At 55.1% G+C, this 16720-nt stretch overlaps 1 protein-coding gene across 3 annotated transcripts in view; it reads right to left on the reverse strand.

Annotated features, from left to right (window-relative positions):
- Positions 1-4617: 4617 nt before the first annotated feature.
- SLC37A1 (solute carrier family 37 member 1) overlaps positions 4618-16720 on the reverse strand; it is a 60434-nt gene continuing 48331 nt past the window's right edge. For all 3 annotated transcript variants that reach the window (XM_040621879.1, XM_040621880.1, XM_008710195.2), the window contains 4 exons: positions 14521-14599; positions 9241-9338; positions 6040-6104; positions 4618-5571 (listed from right to left, as the gene is read on the reverse strand). In XM_040621879.1, the coding sequence (XP_040477813.1) occupies positions 5556-5571; positions 6040-6104; positions 9241-9338; positions 14521-14599 (258 nt within the window). In that variant the 3' untranslated portion in view covers positions 4618-5555. The remainder of the gene's footprint in view (positions 5572-6039; positions 6105-9240; positions 9339-14520; positions 14600-16720) is intronic.

Below are 16720 nucleotides of genomic sequence, written 5' to 3' on the forward strand. Positions count from 1 at the left end.
CCACGGCCTGGCCTGCAGCTGGCTCAGCAGGGACAGGACTCTGTGACAAGGACTCATGGGGTCCCGACTTGTGAGTTTGAAAGGGATGATCCTGCCCTGTCATGGGACTGTGTCGGTTGGGACTGGACTCACCCCTTTTGTTCAGTCGGGTTCGCATCTGTGACACGTGCCAGCTCCTCCGTGTGGTTTGGGGCCTGATGGAGCCGGGCTCCCTCATGGGGAATGTGCTCCCAGGGAGGGTTTCCGCTGCCCTCAGACCTCTGCTCTTGCAAGGACTCGGTGAAGTGTCTCTGTGTTAGATAGCAGCTCTGTGCAGCGGCTGTGAAGGGACAGCCGCGGACGGGAACAGGGCCAGCAGCCCCGAACACGAAGTACAAGGCTTCGGTGGCAATGACCCCACACTGGCTGGTGAAAGGGTCACAGAAGGGGATTGACTGGCTGGAGCTCTTCAGTGGGAGAGCATTTGGAACATGCTGGAAAAGGAAGCTTAGGTGATGACACATAACCTGAACTGGTGGGACCGCCAGGGGAAGGGGAGACCAAGTGAGCACACCCCCGCCTTCCTGACACGACTGCCCCCGGGGACACTGGCCCCACGAGGTCAGAGACAAGGCTAGGACCCGCCCATCCCCCATCAGTCTCCTTTCTAAGTCTGGTGGAGTGTCAGTGGGACAGTGTCATGGCACGTGACCCTCCAGCCACACAGGCCCTGCGCTGGGAAGGCCTGTGCTTGGGGTTTAATGCTCTGCAATCTGAGCTGATGGTCTGAATAACGGGATCTCGGCGTTGTGGTTTCTAACTGAAGTCGGGTGGGACAGTGGAGCAGGTGCTGGGGGACTGGAGCCCAGCCGCTCCCCACCCCTTCCCCATGATCCCACCTCCTATCGCCTCCAACCACCTCCTAGAAAAAGGACATTTTCTTTTTTTTTCACTTTTTGCTTTATTTTATTTTTTTAAAATTTTTTTTAAAAGATTTTATTTATTTACGTGACAGAGACAGCCAGTGAGAGACGGAACACAGCAGGGGAGTGGGAGAGGAAGAAGCAGGCTCCCAGCAGAGGAGCCCGATGTGGGACTCGATCCCGGAACTCCAGGATCACGCCCTGAGCCGAAGGCAGACGCTTAAAGACTGCGCTACCCAGGCGCCCCTAATGTTTTTTTTTATTATAGTACATCCCCGGTTTCCGATGTAAAGCTCGATGATTCATTAGTTGCGTATAACACCCAGTGCACCATGCAATACGTGCCCTCCTTACTACCCATCACCGGTCTATCCCATTCCCCCACCCCCCTCCCCTCTGAAGCCCTCAGTTTGTTTCTCAGAGTCCATAGTCTCTCATGCTTCATTCCCCCTTCTGATTACCCCCCCTTTCTTTATCCCTTTCTTCCCCTACCTACCTTCCTAGTTCTTATGTTCCATAGATGAGAGAAATCATATGATAATTGTCTTTCTCTGCTTGACTTATTTCACTTAGCATTATCTCCTCCAGTGCCGTCCATGTTGCAGCAAATGTTGAGAATTCGTTCTTTCTGATAGCTGAGTAATATTCCATTGTATATATGGACCACAACTTCTTAATCCAGTCATCTGTTGAAGGGCATCTTGGCTCCTTCCACGATTTAGCTATTGTAGACATTGCTGCTATGAACATTGGGGTGCATATGGCCCTTCTCTTTACTACGTCTGTATCTTTGGAGTAAACACCCAGTAGTGCAATGGCTGGATCATAGGGTAGCTCAATTTTTAACTTTTTAAGGGACCTCCACACTGTTTTCCAGAGTGGCTGTACCAACTTGCATTCCCACCAACAATGTAGGAGGGATCCCCTTTCTCCACATCCTCTCCAACATTTGTTGTTTCTTGCCTTGTCTATTTTTGCCATTCTAACTGGCGTAAGGTGGTATCTCAGTGTGGTTTTGATTTGAATTTCCCTGACGGCTAATGATTTTGAACATTTTTTCATGTGTCTGTTAGCCATTTGTATGTCTTCATTGGAAAAGTGTCTGTTCATATCTTCTGTCCATTTTCTGATTTGTTTATTTGTTTCTCGTGTATGGAGTTTGAGAAGTTCTTTGTAGATCTTGGATACCAGTCCTTTATCTGTAGTGTCATTTGCAAATATATTCTCCCATGCTGTGGGCTGCCTCTTAGTTTTTTTGACTGTTTCCTTGGCTGTGCAGAAGCTTTTTATCTTGATGAAGTCCCACAAGTTCATTTTACCTTTTGTTTCTCTTGCCTTTGGATATGTGGCATGAAAACGTTGCTTTGGCCGATGTCGAAGAGGTTGCTGCCTATGTTCTCCTCTAGAATTTTGATGGATTTCTGTCTCACATCGAGGTCTTTCATCCATTTGGAGTTTATCTATTTCAGTACCTTGAACAGCACCTTTTCCTGCGTTTTTGACATAGGGCCCACGTTTTCATTCAGCATCGGGCCCTGGTTGGAGAGACACGCCACCGGCTCCGCTGCCTGCACTCCCCAGCCTGGCAGGCCCAGGGGTGCCCTGGGAGTCAGGCCCCTGCAGCTTCTTGGGGACACTCTGCGTGGCACTCTGTGAGCACTTCACAGCGGCCCCTCGGCACTGACCCCACAGCCTCCAGGCCACGCACCCCGCAGCACGCTGGACCCCAGCGCCCCGGTCAGCCCCTGGCATGGGGCTACGCGGTTGGCTGGGCTCTCTCCTGCTCAAGGCGCAGTCAGTCCCGGGCCACTGCCCGCCCACCAACTGTGAAAGTTCCCGATCCACAGAGACCCGAGCAAGCATTCACAATGCCCTACAGCAACTGGCACAACGTCTGTTCAATCTTTTTTTTTTTTTTTAAGATTTTATTTATCTATTTGACAGAGAGACAGCCAATGAGAGAGGGAACACAAGCAGGGGGAGTGGGAGAAGAAGAAGCAGGCTCCCAGCGGAGGAGCCTGATGTGGGGCTCGATCCCAGATCGCCGGGATCACGCCCTGAGCCAAAGGCAGACACCCAACGACTGCGCTACCCAGGCGCCCCACGTCTGTTCAATCTAACGGGCATGAGGACTTGTGTTTTTCCAGTTCATTTTTTTTTAGTAATTTGTTTTTATTAGGTCTCATTAGGCAGCTGGAGAGGTGGTTCTGGTTTCTGACTTGGAGGGCTAGCTTCCAGGCACGTTGTTACCTCGGAAGGGCTCTGCTCCTGCGCTCCGCCCCCTCGCTGCCCCGTCACAAGCTTGCATTTCAGCTGCCCTGGGCATTTTTCTCGGAGTTGAATGGGAACATCTTGGTGACAAACAGCCTCATGGAAGGCAGCCACACTTCCACGAGAATGCCAGCCTGCGTGCATCACCACCAGCTGTTAGCAGAGGGAAGTCATGTCCGCTTACGGCTCAGGGTGAAACGCAGATCGATTCTTCTATTGGAATCAGATGCCTTTCCCTTTAAAAGTGACGAGGAGCTCTTCATCCGTGCATCGGGCATGTGTTTCAGCAGAACCGCTCCACACAATAGCTGTGCAGACTCCTTGTTTTCAGATGTCGACTCTGCACCAGGCTCGGGGGTGCAGTGGCCTTTCCTCTGTGGGTTCTGGAAGACTGTCTAATACAGCAGCCCCCAGAGGCGGGAAGAAGAATCACCCTACAGCTTCCTGTGGCTGAACCACACCCGATGGTGGGCTGTGCTTTGGGGCGGGGCCAGAAGTGAGGCGGGTTGACCAAAGGCCTTGCCTTGCCTGGGGAACACGACCAAATGCAGGCCTCAGGGAGAACCTCTTGGGGTCAGGGGTTAGGAAGGATTCGCCGTGCACCAGGGAACGCATGTTTGTGTCTGCCTCTGCTCTCTCCGTGTTCAGTCAACGCTGAAACTGGACCCCCAGGACAGATGCTGTGGGGTGAGCAGGAGGCTGCAGGGGGCACAGCGAGCACCTGCCCTCGGGCCAGGTGGGGCCTGATGCTTAAGCCCAGGACAGGGAGGGAAGGCAAAAAGGAGTGGCCCCCAGCCTGTGGGCTTGAGGGGAAGAGCAAACACAAGATGGAAGGAACTGGAGGAAAAGAGACCCCTGTGAGCAGAGTGAACCTTGCGTAAGGAACGGTACGATCCACTCCGTGCTTACAGGAATTTTATTCCAGTGCTAGGGAACTTTTACATGTGTAAGCAGCTCCTCTTATTACACACAGGAAGCCTATCTGGTGAAGACGACGGCCACCAGCAGAGCCCTCATCTCTCTGGCCCTTCTCCGGAAGCCTCTGTGGGGACCAGGGGGAAGCGGGCTGGATTCCCAGCCATGGCCCCCGGCGTGCAGACGGGGGAGGAGCCCGCTGCCTGTGTCTGGGGAGCAGCTCAGAGAGCCTGCCCAGCACTGTGCTGTCTCAGGTGTGGCCCTGCTCCCCCACCTGCGTCGAGGACCAATCTTGGGATGTCCCCTAAACTGCACGGTTTACAGAATACCCAGACTATGTTTGCGGGGGCCTGGGCTCAGCCCGCTCCTAAGCAGGGTGACCCCTGCTTTGCTGGAAATGGCCTCAGCTTCCCGCAGCAGAACTACAGGCTGGGTCTGACCCCAGAAAACCAAGAACACACAGTGTTCGGATTTCTCTTTCGTTAACGTAATGGAAACGTGAGCAGACGTAATCAACATTCTGCTTGAACATTTTTTTAAAAAACGTTTTATTTCAAAGAGCAGATGAGTATTTTGCTGGCAACAAGTGGGAAAACAAGTGGCCAGAGGACAGTCGGTTTGTCTTAATAAATAACAAAATGCCATTTATGTTTCTGAAACTTCTAGAACACATACCACATCTTCAATAAATAAACCCACGCTGGTGTTACATCTCTAGAGACAGTTCCGGGTGTCTGGCATGTGGAGGGGTGAAGCACATCAGGGCGCCAGGCCCGCCCACCCCCACCCCCACCCCCACCGTGTCTTCCCCCAGACCCGCAGGGACAGCAGCGGGGCGGCCTCGGAGCTGGGACCACAGACATGCCCGGGTGTCCCGGCCGGCATTCCCCGGGCCTCTGCCAGGCAGGTCTGCACGGCTGGCTGCTCGCTTCCTGACGGCTCCTGCTCAGGTCCGTGCAGAGCGGGAGGAGGTGCTGGGAATGTCTTCTGGGTGATGGGACGGCTCTGAGTTCCATCTTGGTTTCTGATCCAGGCGTCCGTCTCCTCTGTCCTCCCAGAGGCGGGGCTCCGCGCGCCATTCTGGCGCCTGCTGCAGTATCCGGTCCCCGCCAGCGCGGCGCTCACCTGCTCTCACATTCTAGACTGAAACCCCTGAGAGACCCCAGCTCCCCTGAGCACCACCCGCCAGTCCCGAGCAGGTGCCGGGGTGCCTGCCTGTCCCGCCCGTGTCCCAGGCTCCACCGTGTAGACAGCACTTCCCGCACCTCCTTGCCGCTGTCGTGAGCACCACGGCTTGCCTCAGATAGTACCCGGACTTCTCAAGGCGGCAGTTGTGTCTTTTCCAGGGGTGTGTGCAAAAGGCAAGGGTAAATCATTCTTTCCAACACAGGATCCTTTATTTGAACTTTTCCTTGACAGGGAGTTTGTGAAGGACGGGCCCAGCCTCCCTCCAGAGGACTCGAAGGGTCAGTGTTCCTTGAACCTGGAAGAGGATCAAAGAGCAGCTGGTGACACAGCCAGCAACAGTCACAGGCCAGACGCTGCATCCGGGCCGAATGCACAAGCCCCGCAGGGCCAGCTTCTTGCCCTTCCACCAGGGTCTCCGAAGCCACTGGAGGGGGCAGCTCCTGCCCACCCTACAGCCCTGGGGACAGAGGACAGAAGACAGGAGCACGAGGAGGACGCCCGGCTGGCTCTGGGGCTATTTCTGTCACGAAGTTGCAGCTCAAAGACAACAAGGGAGGGAATTTCCCTGACATTTTTCTCAGATTATGAGGAGAGATTACTGTCATCACAGCCCCAGCATTTATTAGGAAAAATGAGCGTGAACGAGACATGCAATGTCAGGGACAGTGGGTGGGTTTTCTGTCCTTTCTCGGGTTAAGAAAGGCCAGGTGTGAAAGGCAGGTGAGCAATCTGCCCTTTGACCCGGGCTGGGGGGGGCACTTACAGAACTTGGTCCCCGGTCGCCGACCCTGGGCAGCTCAGCTCCTTGTGAATGAGGCGGATCAGGAACTGTACCCAAAAGGAAGAGGAGAGGCGGTTACTGCCGGCAGGGAGCCTGTGTCGCAAGAGGCGGCCCCCACGCCACCTGCTGGGCTGCCCCGCGTGGAGTCCGAGGCTCCTTCAGGACAGAAAGGACTCAGAGGCCCACGGGGCAGCGGGAGCCTGTGGCCTGGCCCCACGGCAGGGCTGTGGGCCTGTGAGTCCCACGGAGACCACGCTCCTGGAGGTAGGGCTGTTAGGACAGATTTCAGCCTGAGATTTCCAGGATCGGGTAACATTTAGAATGAAATGAGTTCAATCATAAACTACCTAAATCAGAAACAGAATAAAGACAAGGTGAGTCACGATGGCGGAGACACCGGGTGGGGGGACTGGTGAGCCACACAGAGGACTCTGAAAGCCAGACGAGCAGCTCCCGGGCCCCGGCACCAGGAGGCTGACCAGGCCATCTCTGGAACAGCCGTGTTCTATTGGGAAGCTCGGCAGGGACCCTGGCCTGCAGCCTCGGCTGCAGCTGTGGGAGTAAAGCAGGGACAGCTCTGCCTCGCCTGCACCGCTCCCTCGAGCTCCTTTACCGGCTCCCAGGGCTGAGTCGGTTTGCAGAGCGGGACTCATGGTGGGAGCACCACGCCAGCGAACTGGTTTTGCTTGTTTGCGGCTGTGGATCTGGTCTTTTCTGCACGCAGACGCCGGGGGAAACAGGCTCCTGGTTCTGGTGGCCCCCCTTACAAGGCAACAGGTGCCCCACACCCAGGAGGGACCAGCGGGCTGAGAGAGGCCCAGCACGGGTTAAAACCCACGCAGCTCCCGCAGGACCCAGCCTCGGGCCAGAGCCCTTGGATGCAGAGACGCTTATTGACTTCGACGCTCGAATTTCCAGCAGGATCTCGGAAGTCCCTCGTACGGTACGCGCTCAGGCCAGAGAACAGGTGTGTCTCCCACAGAGCAAGCGCGGTCCAGCTGCTCTGCCTGACCCTTAAGCAGTGCGCGTACGGCTCGAGTGTCGACACAGGGAACGCGTCAGGTGCGAAGTATGGGGCTGGCGGCGACAGTGACATTTCTGGTGAGCAGGCTGGCTCTGGGAATTTGAGCCTCCAGCCTGAGCCGGCACCTGCTGGACACACATCCCACCGAGTGCACCATGTGAAGTGCTGGCAGGAGGAGCCTCTGGTTGCACCAGGCAGATCACAGGAAGGGAAAAGGGAAGAAAACGACAAGTGTTTTACATGGCAGGAAATACACTCAGACAGTCGCAACGAATGTGAAGGTCCAAGGTGACGAAGTGCCGTGTCTACAGGCAACACCACGCTTGGAGCCCCCGTGACATGTGTTGGGGGTGTAAGCCTATATGCATGCGACAGCATGGCCACCAGGCTTCGGTCACGCTCCACAGACAGTCCCGCAGGGCGCCCGGATCTGACTCCACAGGGTGACCCGGCCGGGCTGCTGAGGTTCCTGGCCTCGGACTGGGGGTGCAGCAGACAGAAGAGGGACGTCTGGCGTTCACGCCGCCTGCCGACTCCTCCTCCCCCCACTGCGGGCTGGCCCCTCTCCTGACACGTCTCATCTCACCCGGCCAGGCCAGCTTCCTTTCGGTTATTATCTGCCCGCCGGGTATCTTCACGTTCTCGTCTGTCCTTCCTGAACCGTGACGCGTCCGTCTGCAGGCTCTCTGGCTGCGTGGCTGGTGTAGGCCATTCCCAGTCCCGTTGGACGCGTGCGCTCACCGTGGGGTCTCCATCGGCTATTCTGCTTCCGCTGTGCTCCATCCCGGTCTCGAGATCCCTCCCCTGGGGCTCCGTTCTGTACTGTCTTCCTCGATGCTGGCCCCCGCCTCGCTGTCCGTGCTGCCCCTGGATGTCCTGCTGTCTGTTCCACAAGCTCACGGACTCCGTTCCTTCTCCAACATCTTTCATACTGTCGCGGATGCTTATCCATCCATCTGGTCCTCGTCTTCGTGGACCCACGTGCCAGTGTTGCCGGTAAGCCGCCCACCGGAGCCCAGCCCAACACCTCATCTCCTCTCCCCAAGGGGCAGAACCCCTGGCCCCCATCCCGGGGACGAACTCGCCCCGCGGCGCCAGCAGGGGCCCCAGTCCTTGTTTACGCTGCCTCGACGTTATGGGTCCTGTGGACACCCTGCCTGTCCCCGGATTGCTGTGCGTCTAGAAGGAAGTGCAGTGTGCGTCCCCGGCACTGGTGAAGGAGACTTTCAGTCCTCCAATAGCCTCCTGGTGGGGGTCTCGCTGCCACTCAGCTGAAACGATCTGGGGATGTACACAAACCCTCAGGCACTGACAAAAACAGACGCTCTGAGGAACAACAGCCTCTTCCAACCTAACAGGCTCCTGGGCTGAGAGCTGGCACTGGATTCTATCAGAGAGGGGAGCTGTGGGATAGCCCTGGAGGGAAAACACAGAACTTCGTGTGATCGACAGAGCCGAGATTTCCAAATCCTCAACGCGCGCTGACTGGGACCAACGTCAGGGGTCTTCTGGTGAAGCGAGGGGAGGCACGTGGCTCCAGGTCAGGGACTTCGCACTAGCCACTCCCAGGGGCGCGCTGCACGCCTGACTTGTGCCGGGTCCTGTCTGTCCTGCAGCACAGCCGAGCCTCAGGGCAGCCGCCAGAGAGAAGGGGCCACAAACAGAAGGGCTAGGTGCCTGTCCCCTCAGCCATTGCTCCTTCTTTCCCATCCCTTTGGGTGCTGGGGGTTGGGCTGCTTCCCCAGGGGCTGCTGGACGCAGGAGGAGTGCCGAGGCAGCGTGGATCTCCGTGTGGATTTCGGGTTGCCATCTCCTCCAGTCCCCTCGACAGTCCTGTCTTGGGGTGCCGTTATTATGCCCATTTAACCAACGTGGGAGCTACAGACCAGAGGCTGAGTCACCCGCCCCAGGTGCACACCCACCGACAGATACCAGCGCTGGGGTCCGCGCCAGCTCGCCCCTGCTCCCTGCCTCCCTACCATCCTGCCCAAAGCCGCAGAGCAGGGCGGGCCTGCTTCTGCTCTCACGTTTGTTCAAACCAGAAAGAGGAAGGTGTCGGGTCACGAGCACTCAGTCGGGCTGTCACGGGCCTAGCCTCCCTGGGGACCAGAGCTCCCCTGGAAGCGTCACCAGCGTTGGGTCAACGACCAGAGACTTACCAGTAAGGCGCAGGCGTCTGCGAACATGAGCATGTAGAACACGTTGTTCCATCCAGACGGGGACAGGAGCCCGGCCAGCAGGGGGCCCAGGGCCGCTCCTGAAGGGGCAAAGGGACACACGTGAGCCGGGTGTGGAAGATTCCGGAAGGCGGCTCCGGACACCCAGGCCCCGTGAGTACACCGCACGGTGCTCCACACCTCCCTCACAGCGACCGAAAAACACGTTAAAACAGCGACAACTCAGTCTCGCTTCTCAGGCTGGTGGGGGTGGACAGCTCACAAGGACTCGGTGCTGTGAGGGCGTGGCCAGCACAACCTGTCTCTGGAAGCAAATCTAAAAATACGTATCAACCTTAAAACGTTCATTCTTTTGATCCAACGATCCCAGTGAGAAACTTTATGAAAGAAACCTGAATGGAGTGCGCGGTCTTGGATGCGCTTGTGTTATTGGTAAACGTGTGATTGGTACGTATGGCTGAGGTCCGTAGGCGCCGGTGCTCCGTGGGTGCCAACGTCCTCGTTCTGCTAATTCGGGGCTCTGGTTACATCCCAGGATCCTCGTCTCTAGGGAATGCTCGCTGAATAAATCCTCCCGGGAAGGAGCAGCGTGTCTGTCATTGTGTAATTCTTACATGTGCGTGTGCACACATGCGTGTTACAAACGTGTGTGTGCGCACAGAGATGAAGCAGAGGCAAGATATGTGAATTCTCCGCACTATTTCTGCAACTTTGCTGTAAGTCTAAAATTATGTCAAAATGATTTTTGAGAGACTACAGAAAAGAAAGAAAGCAGATATTCCTCAAAATGCCCAAAGATATCCAAGAATATTGCAGCAGTTTGGGCATTTTTTTGTCCTAAAAGAGACGGGAATGGATCACGATCTGTGCATAGGGTGGGTCCTTGTTTCGGCACGGTAAGAAGTACGAAGAATTTACACCAAGTTATCCTGACACTTAACCCTGAGATGTAGGGGTACGGGGTCTCCCCACTGGGTGTGCACGAGTGCTGTTCCCAGTGGTTACAAAGAGCCCCTACTGCTCTCACGCCCGAGAACGGACTGCGTGTGCGTTAAGTCCAGAGGAGACTCCAGGTAAACACGGTTGACTGCTCACACGGGCTTATTTCTACACCTCCCAACACCACAGAATGCGCCACAAGTGAACTTAACAAATGAAAGCCCACAAAGAAAAGGGCAGATGAGAGAAGGCACCGTTCTTGGAGGATGGGCTTTCAAGGGCACGACAAGGACACGGGCTCCAGTCTCCTTGCTCGGAGGGAGATGGCCTGGGGACTCCTTGTTCGCAGCCAGGCCCGTCCGCGCACACGAGGCGGGGAGGGTGGAAGGAGAGGGGTGGTGGGCGGTGTGTGAGACTCTGTTATGAAGAATTACTGGATACGTCCCTCCACCCTTCTGATCCCAGGTTTCTCCTTCTCAACATCACTCCAGGAATCAGCCCCCACCCTCACAAGACAGCAGCCCCTCAGCCTTTGGAGACTGTGAGCCAGAGGCGCTGGGCTCAGGGATTCGGGGGCGGGGGGCAGAGGGCAGCAACTGAGTCAGGAAATGCAGGGAAGGCCACTGCTTCCACCAAGCAGGCGCCCGCCCTCCCACACGACGTCGGGAATGCTGTCCCAAGGCCTGCGCCCCAGCGGGCACGGGGGGCCGCCTCCAGATTCCAGTCTGATCCCACAACCATGAAGACCAGCAGTTGATATTCTACCCCATGCAGAAAGGAAGAGGGAGCACAGGCAGGGGAGCGTCAGGCACAGGGAGAAGCAGGCTCCCTTCTGAGCGAGGAGCCCGATCCCGTTCTTATTTCTTGGATGCACTAGGCTTCCCCTTTCCCACAGTACCTCACACCCTTCCTTTCCAACAAGCCGCCGCACAATGGCTCCCACAGAGAAGGGTGGCAACAAGGGCCGTTCTGCCGTCAACAGCGTAGCGACCAGAGACCACACCATCAACGTCCACAAGCATGTCCGTGCAATGGGTTTCAAGAAGCATGCCCCTCGGGCACGAAAAAGATCCAGAAATTTGCCGTGAAGGAGATGGGAACTCCGCATATGCACTTTGACCGCAGGCTCAACAAAGCTGTCTGGGCCGAAGGATTGAGGAATGTTCCATACTGTACCCGTGTGCGGCTGTCCAGAAAACGTGAGAATGAAGATTCTCAAGCAAACTTCCTGCGTTGGTCACCTAGGCACCTGTCACCACTTTCAAAGATCTACAGTCAATATGGATGAGAACGAATCCCTGATCGTCAAATAAAGGGTGAAACTGCAAGAACAAGAACAAAAACAAAAAACCGCACAAAAAATGGGATGCACGGAAGGGGCAGAAAATCACTAATGAGTGTTAACACTGTCACAACCAAAGTGAAGGTTGGAAAGTCAAGTCAAGACCATCTCTGAGGAAGCAAGGAAAGGAGAAAAAGACAGGAAAGAAGGAAAAAGAAAGAAAAAAATTGAGGGATTAACCCAGAAAGGTTAACCTCTGACTAATCAGTTATCTAGGAATTAAAACCAGACAGCAGTAGGGGAGACATGCCAAAGGAAGCACGGAGCACAATTCTGCAGAGAGGAAGGGCATGTGTCTCCAGGTGAGGTGGGCCCCCGGGCACAGGGATGAAGAAAGTGCCCAGAGGTCTTCGGGGGAAGCAGGCAGAGGGCAGAAGTGAGGGCCGGGATGGGGGTGACAGTGGACGTCTCAGTGGAGACCATGGAAGCTACAAGACACTGGCGTCCTGAAGCACACGACTGTTAGCCCGGGGCTGGGATTCCTACCGACAAGCTAGAGCGGAATCCGGACCGCGCAGACCCCCTGCCGTCAGGCTCCACCTCCCATGAGCTACTACTCAGGAAGCCACTGGAAGTCTCCTCCATCAAAGAGGAGCAGACACGGGGGCTAGAAGATGGGTCCCACGTGGGCACGTGGTGGAAGGGGTCACCAGGATGCTACCCCAGATGCTCCTGGGGAGCCGTGGGTGCCACACCAGCCAAACTCCCGAGCTTCAGCTTCCCACGTCCAGAGAGGGACCAGCGTAGGACCGCAGGTGCCCGGTGCAGGGCAGGGCCCCGGCAGGGGGCGGTCACAGCGCGTGTGCTCCTGGCAGGAAGACTCAAGAAAGGTCAAGAATGTTGCCGTCAGCCTGCTAACTTGTCGGTAAGAGCACGCTTGTCACTGTACCGGTTCCCACCTGCCCGTCTGCGTGAAGGACTTGCTTACTTTGCCGCCTTTCTTCCCTCCAGAATATGCTACTGAACCGTCTTTGAGAACCATAACGAGGGGCGCCTCGGGGGCTCGGTTGGTTAAGTGTCCCACTCTTGGTTTCGGCTCAGGTCATGACCTCACGGGCCGTGAGACCGAGCTGTCGGGCTCCCTGCTCAGCGGGAAGTCTGCTTCTTCCTCTGCTCCCCCACCCACTCACGTTCTCTCTCTCTCTCAAATAAATCTCTAAAAATAAAATGAGCCTCTTAAAAAAAAGAACCATAACGAAGCTGGTAACACCTGAACCTTGTAGGCCGGGGGACCTATTAGGGTTCCTGCTATTTGTATGCAGTTAAGATTCCGTCCACCTTGGATGGGAGTGATAAACAGGGGACCAGTGGCCCGCAGGGCAGTTTGCCCACAGCTGGCTTAGGTGAAAACCTGAGCGTGCACACAGAGGGAAAGTACTCGCAACCAGTGCCGTGCCCGTCCTTCCTCTGGAGCCACCCGACCAGCAGACAGACGCCTACATGCCCACGTCCCCCAGATCTGCACGTGCCTTTTTGATCTGTTCATATTTGTAAAAGGCCAGCTAGTCCCTTATTATCTGTCCATTTGTCAAGTTTATGTGCTTAACTCCTTTAGTAAGTACACCGTCTCTGTTTCTGAACGGGGACTGAGCTCTTGACTACTGAAATCAATCTTGCAATAACATTTCTCCACTTGAAATTTAACAAACGCAGTTGATGAAAATTCTGTAACGTACTGGAAATGAGATGGCTGCGTTCGGGTGAGCTACGCAGGGTCTTGCCCCTAGACCGGATGTGGGGACCCTGTCCTCACCCTCCCACCCACGGCCCTCACCCCTTGCCGCACACTCCTACAGCCTGCACGCGTGCCATGGTTCGGTCCTAGGAAAGATCAGTTTTTCACAGTAACAACAGTTAGAGCTTCTTTTCTCATTAAATGATCCAAACTTGTCAATAACAATGATCTGAACTCCGTGGCAGCCACACTGATCAAATTGCCCTTAGCTGGTTCTTGTAATAAATTATGGACATAAACTAGCAACCCTGCCGAAATACTAGCTGAACTTTAAGTGATTATGAATACCGTGTTTTTCCGTTAGTAAAAACTATTGATAAATCATTGAGAGCATGTAAGTACCGTGTTTATGACACGAGAGAGGTTTTCCGTTTTGTCAAGTTAGACTTTACATGTGTTATGCATTAGGATTAGATGTGGAATTAAGTTCCTTCTGTAAAATTAACTAAGAAAGGGGAGTTTCTCTACGTCTGTGCTTGTGGGTGTTTTCCCGCCCGTGTCTGGAGGGAACTGTCGTGTCGCTGCTGCTCCTTCCGAACGCGGCCGTTTTTAAGACTTTCATGCCCAAGTCCCATATCGACCTTTATGTTTTTATTTTTTTTTATTATTTTTTTAAAGATTTTATTTATTTGACAGAGATAGAGACAGCCAGCGAGAGAGGGAACACAAGCAGGGGGAGTGGGAGAGGAAGAAGCAGGCTCATAGCTGAGGAGCCTGATGTGGGGCCCGATCCCACAACGCCGGGATCACGCCCTGAGCCGAAGGCAGACGCTTAACCGCTGTGCCACCCAGGCGCCCCGACCTTTATGTTTTTAAATTACGGTGTTGCACTCATTCATAGACAAAAAAAGGTACTTTTACTAGCATGATGATACCATCTACTAAAAATAATCTCTGATTCTTGAAAAATAATCTTTCTCTTTTTTTGACTTTCATTTATTTTTATTTATTTATTTTTAAAGTACGCTTTACGCCCAGCGTGGGGCTTAAACTCACAATCCCTGAGATCAAGAGTGGCGCGGCCTACCGATGGAGCCATCCAGGTGCCCCAGTAATAATCTTTCTTTTAGAATAAGCATTATAACAGTAGTGTGAAGAGTGTTTCATGCAGTAAAAAAAAAAAAGGCCAGCCAATCCTAATATTACCAAAGCCTCTGGAATCCTTGGCAATTGCTAATTACGATGTGACGATCCGATTTCTCCTACGACCACGATTAACCTCTTAGAGCTAAAAATATCCACGCACCTACAGAGCCAGTCCCGTCGATGATGGCGGTCACAGTGGCGAGGGCGTGGGAGTTTCCCTTGAGACTTTTGTGCGTGCCCTGGAAGAGAGGGAACAGCAGACGTGAGGCACACCTCACCGCCTGACGGCAGTTTGCCGCAACAACTTCGCCAAACTATTCAAAACACGGGGTGTTTGCCATCAGGAAATCTGAACTCTACTCCATTCCAAACTTATCCTGGAAAGATATACAAAGTTTAAGGGTTTTCAACAGTAAGAAATCATCAGAAGTAACTGTTCAAACATATTCTGGTTTCAAGAACTCTCAGAATTTTTCCTTAAGCAAATATTTACTCAGCACACCTCAGCAACCAACGTGGAAGATAAAGACATAGACGACACTTGTCCCTGTCCCTGAGCTGTGCCAGCATTAACGCCCACCTCCATGTTCCCACGAGGGGCTTTCTGTGACACATGCCAGACGGCTCTGTAGTACCTAAAAACCCACCCGGTCCTCAGCAGATGCCAGGGAGGATGAGGAAGGGGGCAGGACCCCAGAAGCCAATGTGGGGGTCACCAAGTCCTAAATGACAATCCCACAGAGGCTCTGTTTTCAGAAAGCAAGACACAGAAGGTTGGGAGAAAGCAGCACAAACTAAGGACAATAGAAGAAAACAATTAATTGGGAGAAATAGAAGCCTAAAACTACACAAATAAACCCACGACGGTACAACAGATGCTTGCGTGTGTGTCCACGTAAGCATACAAAATAAAGCACACACGCAAAGCAATAACCACCCACGGTCCACCTTTTCTGGAGTCAGGAGCTCCCTCTCTGTCCTCTGATTCCATGGGGGAGATGGCAGTCGTCTGGTGTGGACCCTTCCAGAAGTTTCTGTGCCCCGTGCAGACAGGAGCATGGGTCCTCCCTCATCACAAAGGTGGGACTGTTGCTGGACTCCCCAGTGCCCCTCCCTCTGCTTCTGCTGACCCGTCACGGCAGGGCCTCTGGTTGTCTCGGGCGTGGAAGGGCTGAGGTGCTGAGCACAGCACGCGGAGCCCGGCCCTGAGAGGACGGGGCGGGGGCAGGCGCGGGGTCCTCTGTGGCGCAGGGTCCGCAGCCGCATAGGCTTGCCACGGTTTCCAAGCAGAATGAGCGAGTGGCTGGTGGGTTCGGGGTCTGATTCTGGACGGACTTGAGAGAGGGGCAGAAGAGAAGCAGGGCCCCTGGAGGGGCAGCGGAGTGCCAGAGGCCTCGGGAGCCCGTGGGGAGGGGATGCCGGGTGATGCCTGAGGAGGCCGGCCACCCTGCCTGCAAGACGACCAACAGCTCTGGGGAACTGCTTATGAATTTAAATAAGACTCAGGTGCACGGAAATTTTGCACAGATCGTACACAGGACAGCGCGCCCTGCACCCTTTCCCTGCGTCACATCCGCCACCATGAAGGGCCCAACACGGATGCGTCAGGATCACCCAACACGCTGGTCTTCAGCTACTGTCTACTTTGACCACTTTCTGTGCAGGACACCACGTGACGTCCAGCCATCGCGCCCCGACAGTGGCTCTCGCCTCCCTCTTTGGGCTCCGCCTGGAGCGGAGTGCCCCCTGCTGTGCTGGCAGGATGCTTTCCTGAGGACACCGGGCGGCGGGTGTGGGGAGGGAGGCCACAGGGGGAAGAGCCATCGTCACGGTGCGTGCCCAGGGTGCACGCTGTCACACGCCCTGTCACTGTTGGCGCTGACCTTGTCCCCTGGAGGGGGTGTCAGGTCTCCCCGTGGCTACCCCGTTCCCCTCCTTGGGAGGAAGTCGCTGTGCACTGCCCACACCTAAGGAGAGTGAGGCGTGCCCCCCTCTCTGAGGACACAGCGTCCACGGAAAGTCCTCTGGACGGGGCATTTGTCTCTTTCCTCCCGTTTATTTAGGAAAACGACTTTTTGAAGAGGGTTTGTATCTTGCTGCCCTGCTCCCTACAGGCGCTGGCATCTGGTGGCTGTGAAAAGTCTCCCATGTCAGGCGCATGAGGGTGGCCCTGCCTCCACTGGGTCCTAGGAGCACGGAGGTCGGGCTCTCCTGCCCAGGAGTCCGAGGTCACCTTGTCAGCACTCTCTTCTTCGGGGAAGAGTGGGGCGGTTGTCCCTCTGGATCCCAAGGGAGACCAGCAGAGGGCCAGGCACAGAGGGGCCAGATAGGGAGAGGGAGGCCCCACCGGGTCTCAGATC

This window comes from Ursus maritimus, unplaced genomic scaffold, assembly GCF_017311325.1.
Source record: "Ursus maritimus isolate PB19 unplaced genomic scaffold, ASM1731132v1 scaffold_4, whole genome shotgun sequence".
NCBI lineage: Eukaryota > Metazoa > Chordata > Mammalia > Carnivora > Ursidae > Ursus > Ursus maritimus.